The 16,320-nt window shown below is 34.4% G+C and overlaps 1 protein-coding gene across 1 annotated transcript in view; it reads right to left on the reverse strand.

The window, feature by feature from the left end:
• LOC140440092 (arrestin homolog) overlaps window positions 1–16,320 on the reverse strand; it is a 729,008-nt gene that overhangs the window by 148,071 nt on the left and 564,617 nt on the right. The window contains exon 7 of the mRNA XM_072530366.1: window positions 15,713–15,860. Within this exon, the coding sequence (XP_072386467.1) occupies window positions 15,713–15,860 (148 nt within the window). The remainder of the gene's footprint in view (window positions 1–15,712; window positions 15,861–16,320) is intronic.

Genomic DNA, 16,320 nt, shown 5'->3' on the forward strand with positions numbered 1-16,320 from the left:
CGTTTTCTCTTTCCTTCTGGTTGCCACTTTAGTATTTCTTTTGGCATTCGTTGTTCGTCCATTCTTTGTAAGTGTCCGAACCAGATAAGTTGTTTTGTTGTTAGGTCATCTGTGATTGTTCGTTTGATTCCCATTATTTCTCTAATGCGTTCGTTGGTAATCCTTTCTCTTCTAGATCTTCCTGCGGCTCTTCTCCAAAAATCCATTTCCGTCGCTTTCAGCGTTGACAGTGTTCTTTCTTTCAGTGGCCATACCTCACAGCTGTATAAAGTGATACTATAGCTTATTATAAAAGGGAAAAAGGGAAAGGCAGACGCGGCCCGGGTAGACGACAAATGACTTGGCTGCGCAACATCAAAGATTGGACAAGATTAGACTTTTAATTTAGACCTTAATAAGGAAAGACTAGATTAGACTTTAATAAGGAAAGCCCAAAATAGGGAAGACTTTGCAGAGGTCATCGCCAACCTTCGCTAAGAAGACGGCACATAAAGAAGAGGAATTCACTACCTCTAATACTTGATCATTCAGTTTCTAAGATTCCCTGATCACACCACCTCCTCTTCTGAATAAAATAATTTTGCATTTACCTAAATTTATTTTTAGATTCCACATCCTGCAATATTTTTCTAGTTCATTAATCATCCGCTGCAGCACCTTAGGATTGATTGAAATCAAAACCAAATCATCTGCATATAATAAAAGTCTTATAATCAAACCATTTATCTCCAAATCGCCTTCCAATGCTTTATGTTGGTTATTCAAGAAAGGCGTAAACAGTAATGGACTTAAAATACATCCCTGTCTCACTACTACTATACACAGCCCTTGCTGTCCAATTTTGGACACAGTTTTCCTCTTCCTTCTTTCACGTCTCTCTATTGTACGCAGTTTGTATCCCATTCGGGCCTGCGTGTTTCTTCAAGTCATCTGACCATCTCATTTGTGGCCTTCCTCTTTTTCGTTTGTAACTATATGGTCTCCAGTGTATAATCATCTTATTCCATCTGTGGTCATTCTGTCTTATGGTTTGTCGAGCGAACTTCCACTTAAGTTTTGCTATCTGCGTTAATACATCGGTCACTTTTGTTTTGTTGCGGATCCAAGTATTTCTTTTCTTGTCTGATATCCTGATGTTCAGCATTTGTCTTTCCATGGCTCTTTGCTATTTTTTCCATGTTTTCCTTTGTAAACGTCCAAGTTTGAGAACCGTAGGCGAGAACAGGAAGTATACATTGGTTAAAGACTCTTGTTTTTAAATATTGGTTAATACACTTCTACATTACTGTCAAACCATTCAGATAGACCATCCCTTGACCAGACTGCCGATTTTGTATTCGCGAAGATACTTTTTAACAAATTCAGCACTTTGGTAAATAATCCCAAGTGAATCAATTTGTAAAAAAGGGCCTGCCGATCAACTGTATCAAAAGCCGCACTAAAGTCCACAAAAAATGTATAAACATTTTTTACTTCCCGTGTATGTTGGATTTTTACTATACTCGTAAGATTAAAAATATTGTCTATAGTCGAATAGCGGGTTCTATTCTGCCTGGAACTCATTTAAAATGTTATTATTTTGTATCCACGAAGTAAGTCTGGTTAAAGTCAATGCCGCAATGAGTTTGGTTATTGCATTTAAGAAGCTAATACCTCTATAACTTTCTGCACTTTCCATGTTTCCTTTCTTATAAAGAGGAAAAATTATTGCATCATAAAAACCCTGAGGAGAGCCTGGTTTGACGAAAAAATTATTAGCAAGCCCAAGTACAAACATTTTTTCGTTTTCTGGAAGAAACTTGTAGAACTCAGCAGCAATTCTATCCACTCGTGGTGATTTATTTGGTTTTAAAGAACCAAATGATATTTGAAGATCTTCCATACTAAACGGCCGTTCAAAATATTCATTGAGGATAAACGGTTCTGCATACAACACAGTATTCGCAGTTATCTCCGTATTTAAATGTCTTGCAAAATGTTGCAGTATACCGTTTAAGTTAACACCTTCCCCAATGGCCCAACTGATCAAATTAATGGACTATGCATTTTATAATCAATGTTCAAAATTATATTTAAATTGATAAAAATATAAAAGCAACAATTTTAAATAAAATAAATACACTTTGGTAAAGTTAAAAAGCACTATAAGTAGTATTTAATTTTTTACAGTATATGACATTGAAAATGTCACTACATGAAACTACTACACTTTTTTAACTGATAGTAGGGGATCCGAATCTAGATCGATTTTCACCCATGTATTGTACTGAATGAAACATTTTTTTTTTAATAAATTTTATACAGAGACAAGTACGTCCTGCATCTATTCTTAATTAAAAAAATATTAATTGTCTTTTTTTAGAAGTTTCACCCATTTGTTTACCAATAAAATTTTATTGAAACTAAAAGTTTAAATCATATAAAATAGGTCTATGAGGTATTGCCTACATGTTACGTTCATGGCTACCTTGGCAAGCAGGTGTAAACAGGTAGATAAGCAAATGTAGGTGACTGCACTGATCTGTTTGTCAATCAAATTATAGATTAAAATAAATATCATTTAATTAAAAACGCGATGATATATTTTTGTAAACTGTTAATTGCCTGCAATTAACAGTTTAAAAAATACTATTACCAGGTTTTAAAGTTTAAAATTTGGAAAAAGTAAATTTAAAAAATTCTCTTTTTCTTCTTCTTCTTATGTAGACATGACTTTGTCTCTTTTTCAATGTGCCACCAGTAAGTTGTCGTTCCATCGTTTTCGTGGTCTTTCTACTGATCGCCTTCCCATTGGGTATAGTACGGCATAGTATGTATTCACCTAATTTTGATTCTTCTCTTTCTTTTTTTTTATTTCCTGTAGAGCACAAATGTCTATTTCTTTGTTTTTCAGCAATTGGGTTATTTCTTGGTCCCTTGAGTTAAGCGATCTGATATTTCAAGTAGTAATTCTTGTCTGGGTTTTTTGATGTTTTTCGCTTGTACTTATTTCTTACCTTGGTCGACTTAATAGTATTATTCTGGTTTCGAGACTGTAGATTGTTTCTTTGAGCAGTATTCTTTTTGACGATTGGTAGGTTGCTAACCTTGCCAATCACACTTAACATTTTCTCCAGGCTTAGGACCGGCTATGGTAACCGCAGAGCTACTCAATCCACCCTGCAATCACCCCAGGCAGTGTTAAAAGAGAGAAAAAGAGAGAGAGGAAATCCAAGCGTCGTATTTAGTGTAATAAAAGGGAATGTAGAAATTCTGGCCGGAGATGCTGCCAAAGTAGAAGCAGCATTTTGATGGCCGCATGAGTAGTCGTGTTTTAGCTCGATTTCGATTCGGCCAAGGTCGCTCCGATCAATCGTCGTGGTGTTAGCTTTAAAAAAGACAGCACTGGGAATAGAGTTTCTCTGAACACCAGAATGGCTCAAGAGTCAGTACATAAAACTTATTAACGCTCAACTGAACCAGCCTTTGTGTGTTAGATCAGGCACAATCAAGGCCACGCCTACGTACTGGCTACCAGTATTGAGCCACATAGCCCTCTCACACGACCATCGAGAACGTGCACCCACGTTGTTATAACCGGTAGAGACATAAGTGAGCTTCACTCAAGAAACAACCCTCTGGACTCTGCAAGAATTCAAGTGTAAAGGAACTTCAAGATAACCGATTGTTGGCAAAAAGAATGGGATAATAGAAAAGAATGCATCGCATGCCAGCCGAAATATGCCATATTTCACAAGAAAACCAGAGGGCTTAGACTAACCAAGACAAATCTGGGACACACTGACATAATAAGAACAAACTTTGGCAGATACTCGGGCTCATTTTTCAAGTGGGACCACGTGGAGTCTCCAAATTACGATTGCGGCGAAGCAGGACAAACCGTTAAACATCTAGTGGAGCAATGCCCGATCAGACCCTACAGGGGTAATCTGTCCGATTTCTTACTTGCGACCAAAGAGTCAATTGAATAAATTATTTGTCAACTAAATGTTTCTTTGTTAAAATTAATTATTGTTATTTACTTTGTGTACTGTGTGAAACTCACCTGGGATGTAGCCAAACCCTAAATAAATAATAAATCTTAAGGTAAGGGACAAAAAGGATTTGGGCAACTTCTACTTTTTATTCATGATAGTTCAATTTAGTTTCTTACCCTCTCCACATCTTTACATTTTATCTTGACTAGTGATTTAGCTTCTAATTTTACTTCTACTATATAAATACTGATGAATGGTGTTTGGAAGTTATTCCAATATTTTTCCTCACTTTATTAATTTAATTTGGATATGACATTAGATTCCAAGCTACGTTGAAAAGCAAATATTATGAAAAAAACAGAGGAAATAGAAATTAAGTTCAGAAAGATGTACTGGTTGATGGGAAAAAATCCACTCTGTCTACTTATAACAAATTGTTGTTGTATAAGCAAGTCCTTAAACCGATATGGACATATGGGATACAGCTATGGGACTGTACAAAAAAAAGTAACATCCAAATTATACAACGATATCAGAATAAATTATTAAGGAACATCGTTAACGCTCCATGGTACTTCAGAAACTGTGATCTTCATCGAGACCTACAGATGGATACGATTATCCAGACAATAAGTAAGTTTGCCGAGAGTCATGAACAAAGGCTCTCCATCGACGTGAATGTCGAGGCAATCAAACTCCTAGACAACGCCAACCAGATAAGAAGACTTAAGAGAACGAAGCCGTTTAAGTTAGTGCTATAAGTGAGTGAAAGTGAAAAAGCAGAGCAAAGTGCGGCTAAATTGTACACGTTAGCTAGTAGTACTAGAATGTATTAGAGTCTAAGGAATATAGCTGAATGTAACCTTGGATAAATTTTTGTAATATTTTGTAGATAGAACTAACTTGCTTATTGATCATAGTGAATAATCAGATAGCAATAATCATAAGATTCCTGTTGGAGTTTTATTAAAAAAAAACTTTATTAATTTATTCCATCCTTGAAATTAAGACCGCTTATATTAATCACATCTTCCAATCGATTTTATGCGTTGGTCTGCTGGTTAGATATTTTTTGTTAACTTTTGCTAATATACTTGTATACAGAATGGTAGGCATCGGTGTGAGTCAGAGCTGAGTATTGTTCTCTGTACAACTGAATGTATTATTGTAGTACTAAGATCCATAAATACTTTAAGGATTTCCAGCTTCTGTTTATCTTGGTTTATAGGACGTGATATGGAATTATTAAGATCAATATCAAGAAGCAGTGTGACAAACATGACTAAAGAAATGCGGCAACGGTTGGAGTGTTCTTTCTGACGACGCGACGGCTGGTCTCTATCAAAGATAAATGGCACATGAAGAACAAGGATGGTATATTAATATAATTGCTATATTGTTTTATACTTTTTTTATTTTTGTTAGAACTTTTATCTAATCCCTGTGGCTAACTAAAACTTCGTTCTTTGTCATTTAAGCTTTTAATCGGATAAAGTCGATAAACGAATCCTGTTAATTTAACATAATTTTAATTTCCGTTTTCTCTTCAGGTACGGGTATTTGTATAAAAGAGAAGCTTTTAAAATGAACATAATCGATATTGTGCTTATAAATGAAAATTTTAATAAGCAAAATCAGTTCACGTTGTTTTAGGGGCTTCTTGCGTTTTCTGTTATTGCAGCATTAAAAGAGCAAACTCCTTACAAAACATTTTAGCAAAAGAATAATTTATTAACTGGATTCAAAAAGTTTCTTCAGTATTAATTTTCCTATTTTCGTATATATTTTTATGGAGTTTACTCTCCAGGGTAATTAATATAACAATTTAACAAATTAATTTGGTTGAAAGCTAACCAAAACAATATTATACACATACAACAGAATTAATATTATTATTTTTTAAATAATCGGTAATCTTAACCTGTTTTTTTTATTACATAAATTATTAGTCACTTGTTGCTTACAGTAATTACAGTAATTAGAAAAATTGACACTATATTGGCCCTTCAGAAAACTTCTTATAATATTTCATATAACTTCTTATAATCTAACAATTTTTTATGCAATTTTCTGAAATATTACGCCAACTTTTGTTCATCATATGGATTGCAGAGAAAACTGATATTTTTTTTTGCCATGTCATTGGAGCTAGCTGAAGACATTGTGTTATAAGAATATGTCATATTTGCTATAATTTTTTATACAATTTCTTTTCTATAATTTCTTTTAAAAGCATAAATTATTGCTTGATGAAAATTCGTTAGGTTAATGAGCAGAGCAGATCAACAAATAACAGAACTTTTCTATTTTTTCTGTAATTTTCTTGTCGTAGTCAAGTCAAGTCATTCCTTGAACATGATTGTTATCATTTAAGCATTTTTATTAAAACTGTATTTTACGGATTTAAAACAACTTAGACTTTTTGCTTTTTCAGTAATAAAAAATGCAAAAAATTGCAATTTATGGTTATCGGAATAAGCACGACACATAATCGTCAATCTGTTCTTTGAAACTTTTCCGCTTACAGCTTTGTCTCCTAATAAACAGAAGGTGCCGTCTGGAACAGCTCGGTAATAAAAAGCGCAGTTTCGTCACAATTTCACACACCCACTGGTTCATAATTTTTAATTAATAAATCGGCATCTTGTGCCCAACAATTCTGCTTTCTCCAATGTGCAATTGTGCTTCTCCAACAATTTTTTTAAAGGAAACTTTCGAACAATTTTTTCATCTGCAAAACCATTTATTTGTCGCTTTAAAGTTCGCCTTACCCAAATTTTCCGTTATTTTTTCAGATTTTTTTTTAACTGGTTCGCTGATAGAAACATTTCGGGCCCTCTTCTCATTAAACCACTCGGCTTATGTTTGTTCCACGTCTGAATCTTTCCCACCGCGTTTTCGTGTTTGGGTTAATTTTGAATTAACTCGCCCATAGTTGATGAAACTGATTTTTTAAACGTTTGCTCACCTGAGCTTGAGAAATTGCAAACTTTCTAGCAATTTTGATTTGACTGCACTTAGATTGTTTTGCGTATTCAATTATATAAACTTTTTCTTTTAAATTAGGATTTCTTTTCGAATTTAAGAATGCCATGATTTACTTGTACGCAGGTAGGTATCTGGGTGAATTCTAAATTAACTATTTCTAAAAATGTACATATTAACAGGCAATGAAGTGGGTGAGAAATAAAAATTTTTAGAGAAATGAAAAAGTGCTTTATGACCTGTCGATGTTTCGGGGAAGTATCGATTTGGTAAATAAGGTATAAAAAGGTAAATAAGGCTAAGAAAGTAATAAGGTTGTTATTACCTGACAGACCCTAATAAACCAGAAATCATTTAAATTTGTATAAAATTGTACATATAAAAATATTTTTTTATCTGAAAATATTCTATTAAGCGGTAATATTTTATTTAAACGTATTTCTATAACCGGATAAATTTATTAAGGAGTTTGGGAACCTCAAATTTCTATTCCTTAAACCGGGATATTCTATAACTCGTATTTAAATAATACGTAATTCCTATAACCAGGTTCGACTGTAAATACAATTACACTGAGAATTTTTTGTTGGGTAAGATCTGCCACTTGTTTTCCACTAATTTTTGTCATCTGAATCTAAAAATATTCTCAGATTTTGTCTATCACTTCAACTTTTTAAACTACAGGATATCCTCAAAAATTATGCATATAAATGATGCATATGAATTAATGAACAGTACTTACAAATTAAGACAAAAATTTTCGTTTATAGCTTTTTTTGGAGTGTTCAGTTTGTGTACATTCGCGTTTGATGCTCCAACAATAGTCAGCCATCGTATGTACGTCCCATCTACCTTGATACCGTACTTCCATGACCTTCAAATCTTGATAGAAACGCTCACCCCACTTTAATGCTCATGTTGCAACCTAGCGTTTGGAAGCTCTCCAAAAGTTGCTGGACAATGTCGGCGTAATTTAATGCTCGTGTATTTCCAAGCAAGTTTTTAACAATATTTTTGAATGCCAACCAAGCATTCTTTTCAATTTCTGACATTCCACGAAATGGTAATCTGCAAGAAGTTGTCGAATCTGTGTACCATTAAAAACATCGGCCTTTATCTTTTCAAATGACAGGCTAGGACATTTCGATACGAGATACTTAAAACACTCTCCTCAGTTGGCAAAACTTTAACAAATTGCTTCATAAGAACCAATTTTATATTTTATTGTCAACACAAATGACCCCTTGGCGCCTGTGATCTCATCACGCAAACAAACTGAATGACCAATTGAAACTGAACCAAATAAATTTACATTGTGAAGGAGAACACACTTCAAGCTCTGCTTTGAGCTATCTATAAGTAACGAGTCAGTTGCGTTATAGTTTGAAATTTCCAATTCTTTCATTAATATTTACATTATTGCAAAACACAAATCCACCATTACTTTAAAAGTATTGCAGAAATGCCCTTTCTCATATTCGAAAATAAGATATCTTGGCTCCCTTTTTAAGAAAGATTTTCTTATTGAGTCGTGATGATAAGAGCTCTGAAGCTTTTTTGGAAAGATCCCAAATCTCGTACCAAATAATTTAGCTCTTGCTGCTCGAATCCCTTACGTATGGAGTCATCTTCAATTTTGAAATCTTCATCGTTGGAATCGCTTTCATCTGCACCATATCCGTATTCCCCTTTTTCCAAAGAGGAAAATTCGCCAAATGGTAGTTTATACTTGAATTCTACGTTTGTAGCAGCTAAAAAGTATGCGCATCCAGTCCCTTTTGTTGTTTTTGATGCGTCCGTGTATATTACTGTGGCTTCCCTATAATCCTGCAGTAGAGATCTTAGAAGATTGCTACTCATAATGGTGTTCTCACTATAAGTGGGTATTATAACCTGAGTTCTGTGGAATTAAGAAAAGTAGTCTAAGCTTCTGTCAACCGTGTCCAATTTCTTGAAAAAAATAGGATTATTCTGTAATGCCATGCATAAAGGCAGAGAAGGTTTTTTCTCCCAATATTTGTTTGTAAGATCTGATTCGTTAAGTTGACGGATGCTTAAAAATAACTGGGAGTTAGTTACTAGAATTTTAAGAAGGCTTTTTTCAATTAAAAAGTTTCTTCTATTTTCCAGGGTAGCTCAGTGGCTTCAACACATAAGGGTTGTATAGGGGTTGATATCATAGCACCCAAACATACCCTCATTACAGAATTTTGAAACGTGTCGATTTTTCTTAAAAGGTTCTTGGAGTCAAATCATAGGTATACCAAATGGAACTTTAGCACGTGCTCCCTTGGTCCACATCCGTAAACCCTCTCCACACTGTTTACACACTTTATGAGGTGCTTATGCTTTATCTTGATTATCAAGTTTTATTTTAGACTATGCAAAATATGCTTATCTGACAAATGTACTGATGTACCTTATGGCTACCTATGCCCCTACACTTACGTGTAGGAGCATAGGTAGCCATATGTAGGAGCATAGGTAGCCAACATGTACCCCATCCACATAGAAAACGAACGTGACGTGATAGAAGAAAACTAAAAACAGTTTTGAAACCAGAATGTATAATTCTATAGAAAACAACTAAAAAATCTAACTCAACAGAAATTGAGTTTCAAATTGTTCCCCAGTGTTATTATTTTTAAGCATCATATTTAGTTTATATAATAATTAAATATATAATCAAATGATATTTATTCATATTTTATAAATAATTTAATATTTCTTCTGAATTTGGCGGTCCGTCAGAAGTAAGCAACGCATGCTTTGTTATGCTCCCAGCACCACATGTTAGCATGTGGTGCTGGGAGCAAACGTAACAATTTATTGACTTATTTTAATATAATATCACTTGTTTTAAATATAAGTAATAAATAAATAATAAAAATCCTTCATTAAATTAAAAAAAAAATCTTTATATTTTAAAAATACATGAAGGTATAAAGCTTCGCACTAATCTACTGCACCGCCTAGTGTTACATCTTTTTTTATTTTGTTTAAAGGCGGGTACACATTTGCGAGCAGAACTGTTCGCGAACCGTTTGTGAACGCTATATTCGTTAATGTGTACGGCAGAAAAAACCGCTTGCGTACTGTTTCATCGTGACTCGTCGCGAACCAAATTGTTGCGGTTTATTTCACGACTTCAAAGGAAGCTCGGCTTTCAGTTTGGACGGCGCTTACTAGACGCAGCGAACATTTTTATTGTGTCATCAAATCGACATTGTGTGAATGACGTGTTCCTTCCTAGAGAGACGTGAGAAAACAGTAAACTGATTATTGTCATGGACGTATAAATAAAGATAAAATCTTTATTTATACGTCGATGATTACTGTACATAATTTTATTTTTGTTAAACAAGCAAAAACAGGAACATAAATCAGTACCCAAATTATAAATAAAATGAATCATTTCGCACATGTGTGTTCGTTGTTGATTTGTCGCTTTCCATGGATCGAGATAAGTATGCGATTAGTACGATGTAGAATATTTTTCAAGGATCTGTACGCGTACTGTACGTATACCGTTCGGCTCGCATATGTGTACCCGCCTTAACACTCTCGCCACCAAGTGAAACATTAATGTACACTTACAGCGTTTTACGTTAATAAAATAAAATAGTTTTGGCCCCCGACGAAAAAATTTAAAATATCATTGGCGGCGAGAGTAACTAATATGATCTCTTGTATTTATAGCTTTTTATAAATTTATATTTGATTATCTTATTATTTGTAAGGCTTCGCAAAGTTTGGATCCTTTGTTACTTCCCTTAAGAATTTTTCTTAAATTATATTGTTACTGTCTGTTATACTGGGTCACGGCTGTCTTCAATAAAATATACAATACAGGAATCATCCCTGATAAATGGCTAGAATCAGAATTCATAGCGATACTTAAAAAACAGGGAGCTAAAAAGTGCGAAGAATATCGAACAATCAGCCTAATGAGCCACATGTTGAAACTGTTTCTTAGAGTCATCCATGGAAGAATTTATAAGAAGTGCGAGGAACAAATATCGGACAGACAGTTCGGCTTCATTAACGCAGTGGGTACCAGAGAGGCACTTTTCGGAGTACAGGTACTGATTCAAAGATGCAGGGACGTTAACTGAGACGTACACGCGTGCTTGAACGACTATGAAAAGGCATTTGACAGAGTTCAACATCAAAAGATGATAAACATTTTAAATGAAGCAGACCTGGATGACAAAGACCTCGGAATAATTTCCGAACTCTACTGGAATCAGACCGCATACATGAAAATTAACGGAGAAGAAACAGATCACATAAAAATACTACGTGGAGTTAGACAGGGATGTATCCTATTGCCGTTGATATTTAATATGTACTCAGAGAAAATTTTTAACGAGGCTCTTTATGGAATAGACGAAGGCATCCTTCTAAATGGTGAAAGAGTAAACAATGTTAGATATGCCGACGACACCATGGTGAAAGCAGATGGTTTAGAGGGACTTCAGAGCCTAATGGACAGAATAAACGAGTACAGTCAATAGTACGGACTAGACATTAATACCCATAAAACGAAACAAATGATTATCAGTAAGGAGAATATAAATGGGGCTCATCTATACATTAATGGGATAGAGCGAGTAAAACAGTATTACTACCTGGGAACTATTATAAACGAACAGTGGAGCAATGTACAGGAAATAAAGTGCCGCATAGGAAAGGCAAGAACGGTCTTTAACAAAATGAGCGCCATCTTTAAAAGTCATAACATATCCCTAGATACAAAAATGAGACATTTGAGATGCTATGTTTTCTCTGTGTTGTTGTACGGGGCGGAGGCATGGACGCTTACAGACACCACTATTAAAAAACTTGAAGCATTTGAGATGTGGCTTTATAGAAGAATGCTGAGAATATCATGGACAGCAAGGATCACGAACAAGGAAGTTCTAGAAAAAATGAAGAAGGAACCAGAGATTGTGTTTACGATCAAACGCATAAAATTGCAATATCTGGGACACGTTATGAGAAATCAGCATCGTTACTCCCTGCTGAAGTCTATATTGCAAGGTAAAGTCAAAGGTAAGCGAGGACCCGGTAGAAGGAAAATATCATGGCTGCGGAATTTAAGAACATGGATTAAGAAAACCTCAACGGAGCTGTTTCGAGCCGCAGCGAACAAGGTCATGATTGCCAATATGATTTCCAACATCCGAAACGGATAGGAACCAGAAGAAGAAGAATATTGTTACTAACCAACCAAAGAACGCAATTCCCATAAAAGGAGACTCTATACTTGATCATTGAACATCACAACCATTTCGTGGTTTGAATATTTTTTGTCAAAGTTTAACTGGATGCATCCTCAAATAACATTTCCTTTCTATTTAATAAATACTTGGAATTGTGCCCAGGCTGTCTTAATTTTTAGTTCTAGTCTTATCCAGTCCTATCTTCCGTTTTTATAACTTAACTGTGTAATAAAATTTATTAATATTATACTTCGTTTATTCAAGGAATTGTTTCTCTTCCTGTAAAATGCGTTTTTAATCAGAGCATTGTTATTTTTATTTATTCTCTGTAAAGCTTTTCGTGAGCGTAGTTATTCTCGTATTAAAAACTTTGCAGTCGTATACAATATTATAGAGGCAATCGATTCTGCTGCACTTCTGATAAATAAGTTATTTAGAATTATGTATTTTTGTATTCTTCTTGGGACAGTAAATTGGGTTTATTAAAACTGACTTAAAAATACACAGTTATAATTTTGTCTAAAAGGTTTTAGCGCAAACAAATACTTTAATACTAATTTACGTTACAGGACTGGAAAGTGGTGTCGTTCGCTCAAGACAAGAAGTTTGGGGAGAGACCTGAAAAGCACTAATTTTCGATCGCGTGATGTACAATATTTTTTAAAACTTTTGAACACTTAAGGCGGGGTCCCACCAGACGCGCTATTCTGCGCTGCGGCGCTCTGCTTCGAGCAGCGCGGAGCAGAACTACACAGAGCGGCGCAACTTTGCGCATGTGATTCTAGAGGAACAAATAAGTTTCAGTTTTTATTTACGCGCGCACGATGGAAACAAAATTACCAATAGCAAGTGCGGCTGTTATAGTAATTAACCATTTTTTATAAGAAAAACAAAAGACCCAGAGGAGACGTCGTTATTGGGTTACACCAGTATTTAAAAGTAGACAAGTTTATAATGAAAATAATCTTTTAAATGATTTAGTTGCAGGACAGTTTCAAAATTTTTTTTCGTATGTCGTTACACGATTTCGAGTACCTGTTTACAATGATTGAACCAGTAATAAGAAAGAGATGAAACAAAGCATTTATCAATGTCTACTGAAATTAAAATGTAAAATTAGCTTTGCCTGTGTCCATTGACTTTTTCATTTTCACCTTTTCTCTTTTATATGAAGACAACAAAGACGTCGTCTTTGTTTTAGCTTCAGTGACGGAACAACCGATATTGTCTGCAATAAATACCCGTGCATCATATTTATTACTTTTTATATGATAATTATTTCTTTTCGGATTCCACAATTCCGGTTTGTCTCTGTATGCCTAAATAAATTTTTCAACTTCTTCATGATTCCACTCAAAACTCATTGCGGAGATAGTACAGAAACACAATAATCTGTAAAAATGATCTTCAATCACAAACACCGTTCCAACTAAACGCGCACTTTTCTTTGATCTACACTACTTTACCGACAACCAACGGATAATGTTCGTTCTTGTTTGAACTTGCACGGCGCAGCGCTACTTGTCGTTCCCACTAGTCGCTCAAGCTCGCTCCGCGCACAAATGAACCAAAACAAACAGCGCGGCGCAGCGCAGCCTTTAAATGTAAACTTAATTCTTCATTTATTTAATTTTATATAATAAATTAATGAACACATTAAAACTACATTCATAAATACAACTGCATAAACTAAATGAATCTATTATTCTTTTTGAAGTGCCTTCTGAAGTGAAGAATCACAAATCTTTTCAGAGCAGCAGTTTGCAAAATACCTATTGCCATGATGGTCGCCAATATCCGAAACGGATAGGCACTTCAAGAAGAAGAAATGAATACATTACTTTTGGAATATTTTTGTCTTTTTCTTCCTTCTTGTATGTAGGGTTTAAAGCCTGTTTCTTCTTCAATATTAGCCTCCTAAATTGTTTAAATTGTCGCACCATCTTTTTCTTGGTCTGTCAATACTTCTTCGTCCATTTGCTGACTTATCTCCTGCTAGTCGTACTATCCTTTCCTCTGCCATTTTACTAATGTGTTCGTTCTACTAATGTTTTCGTTTTGTCACCCATCCATTTATGTCTTTTAAATTGCATGCTCTTCTTATGTTTTCGCTTCTCTCCCTATCCAACAGACTTTTCCCTGATATTCGTCGGAGTATTTTCATCTCTGTTGTTTCTAGTAGTCGTCTCGTTTTAGATGTGTCAGGTCTTGTCTCCCCGCCGTGTATGTTAATATGGGCATATGTTAATATATAATTCCAGCTTTATAGATTCTTGTTTTTGTATCTTGTCTTAGGTGTTTGTTCTTCCAGATTGTGTCATTAAGAGATCCCGCCGCTTAACTTTCTTTTAAGCTTTGTTGTCGTACTTCTTCTTCAGCATCTCCGTAACTAGTTATATCTATTCCCAGATATCCAAACCTTGCGTCATGCTTTATTATCTTCCCATCAATTTAAATTTTACATGGTAGTGGGTATTTAAATGTTGTCATACATTTGGTTTTTTCTGATGAATATTTTTGTCAAATGTAGAATTGTAAGCGTTTAATATCTAAAGGGGAGATGTGTCTGAAATGTTTTAAAATCTGAATACATATTTTTAAATTTGCAAACTTGTAAAAGAAGCTTTTTTGTGAGTTTGATGGTCTTGGCCGAGCCAATTAGCCAGACATTTGCAGATATGAAAGAATATTGACAAACATCAAATTAAAAATCAACTGTCACTTATAATAAATCGCAACTTTTTTATCACGTTAACGAAATCAAGGCAGACTGTATTATCAAACTATACTGTATTCACTATATTCTATATACTATATACTATACACTTTATGCACTATTCTGTAAATGATAGTTTAAACGATTTATTTACCAAACCCATTAGACATATATACATATATAATAAAAAAAAATGTCATTTTCATGCACTGGTACAGAATATACCAGAAATTTGGAGTAACAACTATATTTGTCTTCTTTTTGTGCCGTTTTCTACCGAAGATTGGCAACCATCATACGATGTTTCTTTGTTTTGTACCGCATGTATGTATGTATTATGTATTATGTAGCTTCCGGTATTTGGAAGTATTCCCTTAAGTTTGTCAGCCAGGATTTTTTCTTTTTGCCCATCCTTGTTTTACCTTTAATCTTGCCTTTCATTATAAGCTGTATCAGACTACTTATCAGTACGAAATACATGACAAATATATGACGCCTTCCAATTGTTAACAGTTAGTTTGTTAGGAATTTCATCTCTTTACCTATTCATCTCAAGACCTCCCTATTGATCATCCTGTGTGGTTATTTAAGGTTTTCTCAGTGCACGTCGATACAGCCACCTTTCTAAATTATATAACATAATTCTTATAAGTTTTAGGGAAACGATATTACCATACAAAATAGAGTGATAGTCTCCTTTTAAAAATCAATTTAAGGTAATACATTTTACGAAACTCTATCACGAAAATATTAACCATATTTTCTTCTGCCAACTTAACTAAGTAAAAAATTATATTTCTTTAACTTACCAACATATGCACGAAAATCGTAACATGTTCCAATCGGAGCCCCATGGTATTCTTTGGCTGGTACTAATTGTACGCTAGGTGGAGCGAAGGGAGTGATTGTCATAGTGAATGGATAAGCGTTTTCACCTAGACGTTTCATTAAAGCCTCCTAAAACAAGAAAAAAATTATTATATAAAATAAAATTAAATTACCACGCTGTAGGAAGAATTAAGAGAACGCCTTAAAAAATAGTGAGACAATTGTCAGCCAACGTCATAAATACTACTACAAACTTAACATTGGGCAAGAAAATACCTTAGATGTATTAAAAGATAAAGAAGAGGTCTTATATTTAAAACTTCCTTTTTTATCAGGACTTGATACCGGCTGTCCTGCTGTTACGCTACTCGACCTACCTAAGAGCAGCACAGGCAGAATAGCAAATTCTCCCAATATTTGAAGCATTGTCGAAGACAAGCGAAAATACGATTTTAACTGATAATGTATTTTACATTTATTCAGAATAATATACAGTTATTAGTGCAAAAGTAAAAGAACGTTACAAATTCTATTGTTTCTAAATTTTAGTGCTAAGTGTTTACTGATAAAATCATACTAACAATAATAG

This window comes from Diabrotica undecimpunctata, chromosome 4 (assembly GCF_040954645.1).
Source record: "Diabrotica undecimpunctata isolate CICGRU chromosome 4, icDiaUnde3, whole genome shotgun sequence".
Classification (NCBI taxonomy): Eukaryota; Metazoa; Arthropoda; class Insecta; order Coleoptera; family Chrysomelidae; genus Diabrotica; species Diabrotica undecimpunctata.